Here is a 13,149-nt window from a genome sequence, read left to right as displayed (position 1 = left end):
CGAGTGCCTGAATGTCCTTAAGGGTCTTAATACGGTGCTCGAGCTGTTGGATCCTCTGCTCCATCAGAGCCATCTGTTTGCATTTGGAGCAGATGTAGTTGACTAGTTTTTGTGTGAAAAAGCGGAACATGCCACAGCTGGTGCATGTGATGGGAATGTTTTGCTTTTGTTGCATCTCTTGGTGAGTGTGGTGGCCAAGTGGGATCTTTGTACAGTTAAGTAATATGCACGCACTTTATGTGCAGACTGCCCTAAACCACCTCTTTGTGTATTTGTTTATGTTGTTTTGTTGCCTGTATGTACTGCAAAGGATAGTTAGTAAAGGTGTCTTTACTAAATAAAGCTTTCCCAGAAACTCAATTAACAGGGGACAATGCCTGCTGTCAATCAACTTAAGTACCTGGCTCTCTTTCAACACAACAGTCACACAACAGTTAGGCTTTGACCACAGGAGCCAAGCCCACACTCAGTTTAAAATCTTAGCCAAATCTTAGCCAAATCCTACCTGAAGCCAGGGAGCAAAAATGTCCTCCTGCTGCCTCTGCTTCTGCGAGAACCATAAAATAAAATAAAATATTTTGCCCCTTCTCCTCCTCCTCTCACTCCTGTTGACTTTGATACTTTGAACCCAGTAAATAGAAGTAAATTGTGGACAACGGGAGAAAGTGAGGGGAGGAGAAAGAAACTGGGTTACTTTAACAATTGGGATGATCAAGGATGATACCGGCACTATCTCAGCTAAATCTGGACATTTGGAGGGTATGTCCAATAGTTTACCGTGCTTGTGCATCCAGCAAAGCAGGCCGATAAGTATGTGATCCCGTCTGCCCCACAGACCGGAGTGAAGGAATCCGTTTGGCATTTACAGTTGTTATTGCAGGCAGAATACGGGGCCAGATTGGATGACAGTACTGATCTGAAAAAGAGGAAGAGGAAAGAAAAAGGGTGTAAGGATGAGACATTAGCAGTTGGGAAGGGAGAACAAGGCCTGGCAATATTCTTGACTCCCTTGAAACCTAGTCATCCAAAATGTTCAAACCTTCTTAGCTATGGATGGCAAAGAAGATTACAAAAGTGAGTGAAGGAGCTCCATCCTGGACCGAAAATTTATTATCTTAGGACTGAAAACATTTTGGATTTTAGAATAACTGTATTGTATATACAATAGAGTCTCACTTATCCAACATAAACGGGCCGGCAGAATGTTGGATAAGCGAATATGTTGGATAATAAGGAGAGATTAAGGAAAAGCCTATTAAACATTTAATTAGGTTATGATTTTATAAATTAAGCACCAAAACATCATGTTATACAACAAATTTGGCAGAAAAAGCAGTTCAATACTCAGTAATGCTATGTAGTAATTACTCTATTTATGAATTTAGCACCAAAATATCACGATATATTGAAAACATTGACTACAAAAATGCGTTGGATAATCCAGAACGTTGGATAAGAGAGTGTTGGATAAGTGAGACTCTACTGTACATATATAAAAAGGGATCTTGGAAACTGGACTAAATCTTGAAGGAAATTTCACACCCAATAATATTAATAGTTTGGTGTCAATGAAACAGAGTTGTGTCCATGTAACCATCGAAGTGTCACTCTCTCAGAATCCCAGATAAGGGATGCTCACCCTATACTGATCATGCACTTTTCTTCTCGGCTGAAAATAATAATAATAATAATAATAATAATAATAATAATAATAATGAAAGTGAGGGCATAAATATGCCTAATGGCCAAAAAATAAAGTGTCACCAACCAGAGGCCTATAAATATCTGGGCATATTACAGCTGGACAACATCAAGCATGAACATGTGAAAACTGTGGTCAGCAAAGATTACACACAAAGGGTCAGAAAAATTCTCAAAAGCAAGCTCAATGGAGGCAACACCATCAAGGCCATAAACGCCTGGGTCATACCTGTCATAAGATATACTGCTGGCATCATAAACTGGACACAGATGGAACTGGACAATTTGGACAGAAAAACAAGAAAACTCATGACCATCATTCACTGCACCCTCGCAGTGATGTTGACCGGCTATATCTGCCTAGAAGATCAGGGGGCAGAGGACTCTTACAAGTAAAACAAACAGTCAAAGAAGAAGAACATAGCCTGGCAGAATATGTAAAGCAAAATGAAGAACCTCCTTTGGTTGAAGTCAAAAATCAGAAACTCCTCAAAACACAGCAGACAAAGAATCAGTACAAGAAAGCCACACTACAAACTAGAGCTGACAGCTGGCACAACAAAACACTGCATTGAAAGTTCCTTGACAAAACTAAAGGAAAAGCTGATAAGGAGAAGACCTGGCTATGGCTCACGAATGGGATCCTGAAGAAGGAGACAGAAGACCTGATCCTTGCAGCCCAGGAGCAAGCCATCAGGACAAAGGCAATCAAGGCCAAGATCGAAAAATCAGCTGATGACCCAAAATGCAGACTGTGCAAGGAAATCGACGAAACCATTGATCATATCCTCAGCTGCTGTAAGAAAATCGCACAGACTACAAACAGAGGCACAACTATGTGGCCCAAATGATTCATTGGAACTTATGCCTCAAGTACCACCTCCCAGCAGCAAAGAACTGGTGGGATCACAAACTTGCAGAAGTATTGGAGAATGAGCACGCAAAGATACTGTGGGTCTTCCGAATCCAGACTGACAAAGTTCTGGAACACAACACACCAGACCTCACAGTTGTGGAAAGGAAAAAGGTTTGGATCATTGATGTTGCCATCCCAGGTGACAGTCACATTGACGAAAAACAACAGGAAAAACTCAGCCGCTATCAGGACCTCAAGATTGAACTTCAAAGTCTCTGGCAGAAACCAGTGCAGGTGGTCCTGGTGGTGATGGGTACACTGGGTGTCATGCCAAAAGATCTCAGCCAGTATTTGGAAACAATAGACATTGACAAAATCACAATCTGCCAACTGCAAAAGGCCACCCTGCTGGGATCTGCACGCATCATCCGAAAACACATCACACAGTCCTAGACACTTGGGAAGTGTTCGACTTGTGATTTTGTGATACAAAATCCAGCATATCTATCTTGTTTGCTGTGTCATACAATAATAATAATAATAATAATAATAATAATAATAATAATTATTATTATTATTATTATTATTATTATTATTATTATTTTCATAATTTTATTATTATGAGTCAGTTTAAAATATAATAATCCCCCCCGCAGGTGCCACCTTGACGTGGTGGGGGGGCTTAACTGCTCCAATGATGACTGAGGGCTGTGCTGGCGGTAGTGTAACTACCGGTAGGTCCAACCAAGCCTGAGAGGCCTCAGCTGAGGAGCAGAACTAAGAGCACCTAACCCATTAGCATTATGGAGAAACAAACCCAAACGAAGTCTATACTGGCTCGGTCGTCGCCCAGGATAAAAAGGACCGCGGTGGATGCTGCTGATTCTGGACATCCATTGACAAGTGGGCTACGGAATCATCAAACCCCAAATGAACAGTCACAGAAGCGGCAGAAATACACAATGCCAGAAAACCGCACAATTATGAAATGCTACTACAAATCTGAACCTCAAAGGCGTGGCTACCAAAAAAGGATGCATCAACTGTGGAAACAAGAGTACCCTGACTCACAGATAACAGAACCCCGACTGGCTGACCAACGAAGATTCATAATCAGAAACAAAGTGTTCAGTGAAGTTGAACTCGAAGAAATCCAGAAAATTTGCAAAGTAAATTACCATCAGACCACAGCACAGACAGCAGCAGAGACTCCAGCAACACTTGGAATGGTGGAACAGATTGAACCAGAAGAAAGTGTGGAGCTTTTGCAAGAATTTCATGAACCAGCACTTGAAACACCTGTTGAACCACCAGGAACCTTGACAGCGAGACAACAAGAGCTCAAGGATAAGATCATGGCTCATGCTGCAGAAAATGCAATAAGAAAGCGGCTCCCAACTCTAAAAACAGTGCCCAAGAGACACCTGGCGCCTCTCATGAAAGATGTGAATGCAGTACTCTCCACTGTCCAAATAACATCAATTGAACAAACAAACCAGTATGCCTACAGTGCAGCAGTGATAGTAACAGAACAGCTTGGGCTCCTACAACCAAGGCAGCCCCAAAGAAAATCGACTGGAAAACCAAAGTGGAAGGTCAGGCTAGAGTTGAAAATCAAAAAGCTTAGATCAGATGCAAGTAACCTGAAAAATATGAAAGAGAAGAAACTGAAGAATGACAAAATCATGCAATACCTGATCCGAAAGTACTGGCTGAACACCAGAAAAATTGAAGAAGCTTTGGAAATTGTGAAAGAACAAATTACAGCAACAGCCAGAAAAATTGAAAGGTATGAAGCCAGAATCATCCAGTACAGACAAAATCAACTGTTTCAATCAGACCAAAGACGGTTCTATCAGAGCCTGAACCAAAAAACAGACACAGTAACCATAAAGCCAGAGAAAACGGCAACAACGAAGTTCTGGAAAGAGCTTTGGGAAAACAATAAGAACTACAACAAAAACGCTGGGTGGATAAAGGAGTTTGAAGGAAAATTCTCACAGAACAAAATGGAACAGATGGAAATAACAACTGAAATGATCAGCAAACGAGTGCAAAAAGTCAAGAACTGGACATCGCCTGGTAGTGATCAACTTCATGAATTTTGGCTCAAACATCTGATTAGTTTACATGGAAAAATGGCCCAACAATTCAATGAGATGCTGCAGAAAGGAAGTATCAGTGAATGGCTAACAACTGGAAGAACATACCTGATACAAAAGGATCCAGCAAAAGGAGCAGCACCAGGAAACTACAGGCCAATAACGTGTCTGCCCACTATGTTTAAACTACTGACTGGCATCATAGCTGACAGAATTCAAGACTATCTTGAAGAAAAAAACATCTTGCCAGATGAACAGAAAGGCAACAAACGGAAAAGCAGGGGCACAAAAGACCAGTTATTGATTGACAAAATGATTCTGGAGAACTGTAAGAGCCGAAAAGCTAATCTTCACATGACGTGAATTGACTACAAAAAGGCCTTTGACTCACTCCCACACAGCTGGATCATCAAGTGCCTGGACGCCATCGGGATTAGTAAAAACATTGGCACCTTCATTGAAAACATGATGGAGCACTGGAAAACTGAACTGTTTGTTGGAAATGAAAGTTATGGACTTGTCAACATCAGGAGAGGAATTTTCCAGGGAGACTCATTGTCCCCTCTGCTTTTCATTATTGCCATGATCCCTCTGTCAACAATCTTACAAAAAACAAATCTCGGTTACCAAACATCTAAGAATTCTCACAAAATTTCACATTTGATGTACATGGATGACCTGAAGCTATATGGGAAAACGGAAACTGAAATCCAATCTCTGACCAACACTGTCCAAATTTTTAGCACTGATATCAACATGGAGTTTGGTTTGGACAAATGTTCGACAGTGGCATTGAAGAAGGGAAAAATAATTGAAAGTGAGGGCATCAATATGCCCAATGGCCAAACAATAAGGTGTCACCAGCCAGAGGCCTATAAATATCTGGGCATATTACAGCTGGACAACATCAAGCATGAACATGTGAAGACTGTGGTCAGTAAAGAATACACACAAAGGGTCAGAAAAATTCTCAAAAGCAAGCTCAATGGAGGCAACACCATCAAGGCCATAAACACCTGGGCCATACCTGTCATAAGATATACTGCTGGCATTATAAATTGGACACAGGCGGAACTGGACAATTTGGACAGAAAAACAAGAAAACTCATGACCATTCATCATTCCCTGCACCCTCGCAGTGATGTTGACCGGCTGTATCTGCCTAGAAGATCAGGGGGCAGAGGACTCTTGCAAGTAAAACAAGCAGTCAAAGAAGAAGAACATGCCCTGGCAGAATATGTAAAACAAAGTGAAGAACCTGCTTTGATTGAAGTCAAAAATCAGAAACTCCTCAAAGCACAGCAGACAAAAAACCAGTACAAGAAAACCGCACTACAAACTAGAGCTGACAGCTGGCACAACAAAACTGCATGGAAAGTTCCTTGACAAAATTGAAGGAAAAGCTGATATGGAGAAGACCTGGCTCTGGCTCACGAATGGGACCCTGAAGAAGGAGACAGAAGGCCTGATCCTTGCAGCCCAGGAGCAAGTCATCAGAACAAATGCAATCAAGGCCAAGATCGAAAAATCAGCTGATGACCCAAAGTGCAGACTGTGCAAGGAAACCGATGAAACCATTGATCATATCCTCAGCTGCTGTAAGAAAATTGCACAGACAGACTACAAACAGAGGCACAACTATGTGGCCCAAATGATTCATTGGAACCTATGCCTCAAGTACCACCTCCCTGCAGTTAAGAACTGGTGGGATCACAAATCTGCAAAGGTTGTGGAAAATGAACACGCAAAGATACTGTGGGACTTCCGAATCCAGACTGACAAAGTTCTGGAACACAACACACCAGACATCACAGTTGTGGAAAAGAACAAGGTTTGGATCATTGATGTTGCCATCCCAGGTGACAGTCGCATTGACGAAAAACAACAGGAAAAACTCAGCCGCTATCAGGACCTCAAGATTGAACTTCAAAGTCTCTGGCAGAAACCAGTGCAGGTGGTCCCGGTGGTGATGGGCACACTGGGTGCCGTGCCAAAAGATCTCAGCCGGCATTTGGAAACAATAGACATTGACAAAATTACGATCTGCCAACTGCAAAAGGCCACCTTACTGGGATCTGCACGCATCATCCGAAAATACATCACACAGTCCTAGACACTTGGGAAGTGTTCGACTTGTGATTTTGTGAAACGAAATCCAGCATATCTATCTTGTTGGCTGTGTCATACAATAATAATAATAATAATAATAATAATAATAATAAAACACTTTATTTATATTCCGCCCTATTTCCCAAGGAGACTCAGGGCGGATCACAGTACACATACACGACAAACATTCAATGCCATTTTGGACAGACAGAACAGAACAGAACACACAGAAAAAAGGTATGTTGTGTTTGGAAGTCCAGCTTTGGTGCCTTGGAGGTTGTGTTCGGTGATTGTGCCTTGGAGGTTGTGCTCGGATTTAACCACAGGGGGTGCTGTTGCTCCATTCTCTATGATGAAGAGTCAACAGGACTTCCTCCTTCTTTCCGGTCACCAGTCACCAGCATTTTATGGTGTCGTAAAATATCTCCCCCACTAAATTAATGGTACCTAACTTCTCTACTTACAGCTCAGCTGTTTTCAAACTGCTTAGATAAACAGTAAGCAGGGCTTGACAGTCAAGTACTCATCCCGACTGGGCTTCAAACTGGCTATCTTTCGGTTGGCAGATCTTATTACTGCTGGTGATTTACCCGCTGTGCTAGAGCCCAAGAAGCATCTATATTGTTGAATTACTGGAGTTTGACACCACTTGAACTGGCTATTGCTCAATGGTATTGAACCTTGGATTTCATGTTTAGACTTGAGTCTGTCTTATCCCCACGAGTTATAGTTTGGTGAAGCACTAGCTTTCACTGGAAGAGAAGTTTTGTAAATATACAACTCCTATGATGCCCCGGTGGTGAAGTGTGTTAAAGCACTGAGATGCTGAACTTGCAGACCGAAAGGTCCCATTAGCTCCAGCTTCTGCCAATCTAGCAGTTCGAAAACATGCAAATGTGAGTAGATCAATAGGTACTGCTCCGGCGGGGAGGTAATGGTGCTCCATGCAGTCATGCCGGCCACCTAACCTTGGAGGTGTCTATGGACAACGCCGGCTCTTTGGCTTAGAAATGGAGATGAGCACTGTAATGAAGTGTGAATTTTTTTTGGTTTACAGATGTTATGTTTAATTGTGTATTGTGTTTTAAAAGGGTCAGTATTTCAGTTATTGCATCTCTGCACTCAGTAGTTGGTTGCCATGGAGAAGTAGGCAGAGCCAACTGCTGTTTTGGTGGAGAAGTGCAGGTTTTTAAAAAAGAAGCAGTTAGTCTGTGCTCTGACGAGGCACAGGGAAGACTGACCCTAAGTTGAAGGGATCAGGGAGGCTCAATTGCTTATTTTTGAGTCAGTTTAAAATAAGTTTGGTGACTTATTTTAGGTAGTCTGTGTCCTGATAAGGAACAGATAATCTGTGATTGTAATTCACAGGGTGACTGCAGTTTAAAAGCAGTAGAGAAAGAAGTGACATTTTAGGAAGTTTGAATCACCTCATTCTAGCTTTACAACTGTTAACTAAAGTGCCTCTAAGGAGAAACGTTATTGTAACCACTAAGCTCTGTGCCTGAATAAACTTGTTATTGTTCTCTCAAACATCTCAGCCTAAGTCACATATATTACCATCAAGAGTAAACAAGAAGAAGAAAGAAAAACAAAATTTAAAAGGTCTCCTCTCTGAGACAGTTGATGGCTGCATCTTTCCAAAGTGGGGTCAAGCGTTAATCCCCTTTACATTTGGTGGCAGCATTATAAAGACTTTACAATTTGGTGGCAGTGTAAATAAACATCTTTACATTTGGTGGCAGCAGTTATAGGTTATAATTTAATAAAAACTCCTCCACAAGCACCAACCCCCAGAGTCAGACATGACTGGACTTAACGTCAGGGGCAACCTTTACCTTTACCTATGATGCCATAGTATTATTTATTTTTTTTTTTATTTACAGCATTTATATTCCGCCCTTCTCACCCCGAAGGGGACTCAGGGTGGATCACATTATACATATAGGCAAACATTCAATGCCTTTTAACATAGAACAAAGACAAACAAACATAGGCTCCGAGCGGGGCTCGAACGCATGACCTCCTGGTCAGAGTGATTCATTGCAGTTAATTGCACTGGCTTGGTCTCCCGCCTGCGCCACAGCCAGGGCCTTGGCGGTTAAAGTGGTGTCAAACTTAGAATGTTGATGCACCCTAAGTTCAGACCAAGAATAAAATATAGTATGACCTCTGTATCCACGAGGAAGAAGTTCATGGACTTGGCATGGATATGTGAAACCATGGATAATACTGAAACAGAGGACGTTCAATCCAATAATACAATACAGTCACACTGGATGACCTAGAGAAGACATACTTTGTTGGATCTAGATTCCAACTAGATCAGGTGAATCAGGAAAAAATCCAGAAAAGTCATGGTTGCATCCTGGAGAAAAACTGGAACCTGACCTAGAAGAAGACCTGGCTATGCTCACTTGTTTCCATAGGGAACAGTAACGCCTGCCACGGGGCCCGTGTCGCAGCCCAGGAAGAGGAAAGAGACATAGCACGCTGTGGACACCAGGTTGACCATCATGGCCATGCGCGTGGCCCCAAGAGCAGAGAGGCTCAGCTTCTTGACCAAGAGGCCCCCCAGGAAAATGCCCAGGCAGGCACAGGGAATAGCGGTCATGCCTGGGAGGAAACAAAAGAGAAAGAACAGAAAGTGAGAAGTCATAGTCTGAGCACTACTTTTCATGGAGCTACCTAAATGAGCTGGCATCATTCTCAACCTGGTGGTGTGTATGTAAAATAGGTATAAACATGCCTTACTTTGCTTCCAATGACCCCAATTTAGATGATTGAATGGCAAGTTAGATGTAATTGGCTCCATTTCAATTGACCTGGACCTTTACCCCACCGACTGCTGTCTCTGGTCGGTCCCAACACCCCTTTGGATGGGCGCACCATTTGAGTGACTCACCCAATAACTGGTTGGCCGAGGACGTTGTGAGATTGAACTGCTGCTCCAGATACTTCCCCAGGAAGGCCGCAAAGCCAGCAACCACTGCTATCTCCATGCAAGCAGCCAGGACGATGCAGGTGAAGACCGGGTTGGAGAGCAAGTGCTTAGTTACTTTAGGGATCACTAGAAGGTGGAAACAAGAAAAAGGGGGCATCACAAAGCTATCCAATGCAGCTCCCAGGTGGTATTTTTCTATCTAGTTATTTATGGAATCCTTTGAGATGCCACTCTCCAGACTTCCTGGCATCCCATTTTGTGGGAAAGGCTGTAAGCAGTTGGTTTGTGGTGGTCTAAAAACGTTACTTTCCAAAGCTTTGCGTTCTGCATGATAAATCGATAGAAATGATACAAATCGGATAAATACATATATTGCCTTTGGAAAATTCAGGCAACCTAGGTTATTATAAAGTCAACAGGACCATCTAGTGGATATAGGAGAACATTACAAGTCTCATTTTGATGTTGGAGGGCATAGAGATTCCTTCCTAGATAAGTATTCTCTATAGGTTCTCCAGTGCCACTCAATGTTCAGCATCCTGATGGTGGAACTATGGACCTTATCACATTGGGATATACAAGCAGTCCCCAAGTTGTGAACAAGATAGATTCTGTAGGTTTGTTCTTAAGTTGAATTTGTTTATGAGTTGGGACAGGTGCATTTTTAAAATATAATTCCAGCTATAGCCTGGAAGTCTCAAACTACCATTCTCGCAAGATTCTAGCTGGTGGGATGCACACTGATTTTGTGATCACACGTAAAAACAATGCCTCAGAACCGTATAAAATCAAAAAACACAATTAGAATCCTGTGTGCAATTTCTACAATGTTTTGCAGATGACTTGCTGACAGAATGGGACAAACATCATGTGATAGTACCCGTGCAGGATCACATTCAAAGAATCTCAGAAACGGAGTATATCCCATGTGATAAGGTCCTATATCTCTGCTCCCCTCCCAAGAACAACATAATGGTGCAGTCCAACTTTACATGTAAAATGGTTTACAATTATACAACTTCCCAACAGCATGCCCGGCATTGTTTTCCTGTGTTTGTGACTCAACCATTGGCTAACTCTTCAAACCACTGGGAACATGTCTGGTTGATTCATGGACTTATTTTCTTCATAAAACACCTTCCATTAACACAGAGGTGGACAAAGTGTAGCTTCTGACTTCCAAGGCTATTTTTTGTGACCTCCAAGGATTAAAATCCTTTTCAATGAAATATTATGATGCTTAAAGATGATGAACAAGAATGATTAAAGGGTTTTCCAGACTGTGGTGCATCTTGAAAAGATGGGAAAACTCTTTCCCATCTAAGGTTGGACTGTGCCCCTTCAAAAGATGGGAAAACTCCCTCGTCAGAATCCAAACAAGGTCTTAATTCATCACCTATGGAAAAGACTGGACATTTTCGTCAAATGAGAACATCTACATTCCATTCAAGGATGTGAGGACAGAGTTGTGTGCATGCACCGCTGCACATGTGCATTGTGCTTCCAGATGCAGGCTTCCAAATAGGCATTTGGTTTCCTAGATCCAAGAGAGAAAAGTGGCTTTTAAAGTAATGTATTAGCAGGAGAGATTTTGATTTCCATAAGCATTTTAATTCTTCCAGAGATGTCACAGCTTGAGTGGAACAGGATGCAAAGGCAAAGAAGCTCTCCTCATCTTAATACCTGGTGACTAATTCCTCCACAAATTTAATGTGAAAAAAACGTGCCATTTGAGCATTATCCCTCTGAAGTGCTGCTGAAGCTTCAGCACAATGGAGCTGAGCTTGGTGTGCTCTTGAAGATGCCGTTCCTTCTCTCTTCACTGTCTGATTTGAATAGCTCAGGGTTTGAAAAGCAGCAATTTCTGGCCCACACAACCAGACTTATGGTGACACTATCACATAGTTTTGTGGGGTTGAGTACATATTTTACCCTTGTTTTCAGAGTCCAGTGCTCAAACCACTACAATACAATACCATGCTGACTCTCAGGTGATATGATAGTTATTTAAATATCTTAACTGGATCATGCAGAAGTTGAACCAAGATGTTTTGTGTGGCTCCATGAACTAAGACTTGAACGAATTGATTCAAAAGAGCTTCCAGCTAAATATTAGGAAGAACTTCCTGACTATAAGAGATAATGAAACAGGCTGCCTAGATCCAAGTGTACAGATAGGGACAAAAACATCAAGACAATTTTGGGCGGGTATTTTTTTTTTTTTTGCCCCAAACCGTACCCAAAGCACAGCGGTTAACCACACAACACCTCTGCAAAGTTCTCCTGAATCTCTTCTGTCCACATACAAAAACAAACTTTAGAAATGTGCACAATGGGGGCCAGATGAGATTGTGTATCACTTGGGGTGTTTCAAATCACACATTGTATCCAATTGGTTGAAAAATAGCTTTGAACCCTTGTGTCGTTGCCCATCAATGATCTAAGGTAACGTCTTACACTCCTAAGAAGGAAAGTCTCAAGGGCGCATCTACACAATAGAATTCATTCAGCTTGACACCATCTGAACAGCCCTGGCTCGATGCTATGGAATAATGGGAGTTGTCATTTTACAATATCATCTTTTCTGCCATAGCTGGATAAATCTGAATCCTCACCAAACTACAACTCCCAAAGTGATCCATTTAAGGTGGAAGCAGGTGTCAAACAGGGATGTGTTATTTCCCCAACCTTATTCTCCATCTTCATTGTTATGATACTGCATCTTGTTGATGGAAATCCTGCAAATCTGGGAAGAAGACAGGTGGACAAATGTCAAAGCAAAGATGATCAGCATTGAAGCGATCATCCTCCGCCATCAACTCTGTTGGACTGAAGGCCTTGATGTCCAAATGCACAAAGATCACCATCTCCCAAAGCAGTTACTCTACTCCAAACTCAAGAATGGAAAACGGAATGTTGGTGGACAGGAAAAGAGATTGAAAGATGGGCTTAAAGCTAACCTTAAAAACTGTGGCATAGACACTGAGAGAGAACTGGGAAGCCCTGGACCTTGAACGTTCTAACTGGAGGTCAGCTGTGACCACGAGTGCTGTGGAAGCTGTGAGCCCAGGCTGTGGCGCAGGCTGTTGAGCAACAAGCTGCAGCCAGCTGCAACAAATCACTCTGACCAAGAGGTCATGAGTTTGAGGCCAGCTTGGAGATGCGTTTGTCTCTGTCTTTGTTCTATGTTAAGGCATTGAATGTTTGCCTTATATGTGTAATATGATCCACCCGGAGTCCCCTTCAGGGTGAGAAGGGCAGAATATAAATACTGTAAATAAATAAATAAATAAATAAATAAATAAATAAATAAATAAATAAATAAATTTGAAGAAGCACAAATGAGGGACGAAAGGGAGAATCATGTCAAGAGGAAGAAGGCACGTCAAGCCAACTGGGAAGCCCTGGACCTTGAACGTTCTAACTGGAGGTCAGCTGTG

General features: G+C 42.1%; 1 protein-coding gene across 2 annotated transcripts in view; it reads right to left on the bottom strand.

The window, feature by feature from the left end:
• Positions 1-13,149, bottom strand: part of slco3a1 (solute carrier organic anion transporter family member 3A1) — a 144,037-nt gene that overhangs the window by 27,626 nt on the left and 103,262 nt on the right. For both annotated transcript variants that reach the window (XM_062963495.1, XM_062963496.1), the window contains exons 5-7: positions 9,671-9,835; positions 9,183-9,381; positions 778-916 (exon numbers count right to left, since the gene is read on the bottom strand). In XM_062963495.1, the coding sequence (XP_062819565.1) occupies positions 778-916; positions 9,183-9,381; positions 9,671-9,835 (503 nt within the window). The remainder of the gene's footprint in view (positions 1-777; positions 917-9,182; positions 9,382-9,670; positions 9,836-13,149) is intronic.

This window comes from Anolis carolinensis, unplaced genomic scaffold (assembly GCF_035594765.1).
Source record: "Anolis carolinensis isolate JA03-04 unplaced genomic scaffold, rAnoCar3.1.pri scaffold_11, whole genome shotgun sequence".
NCBI classification, from domain to species: Eukaryota; Metazoa; Chordata; class Lepidosauria; order Squamata; family Dactyloidae; genus Anolis; species Anolis carolinensis.
This window is presented reverse-complemented; position numbering and strand designations above follow the sequence as displayed.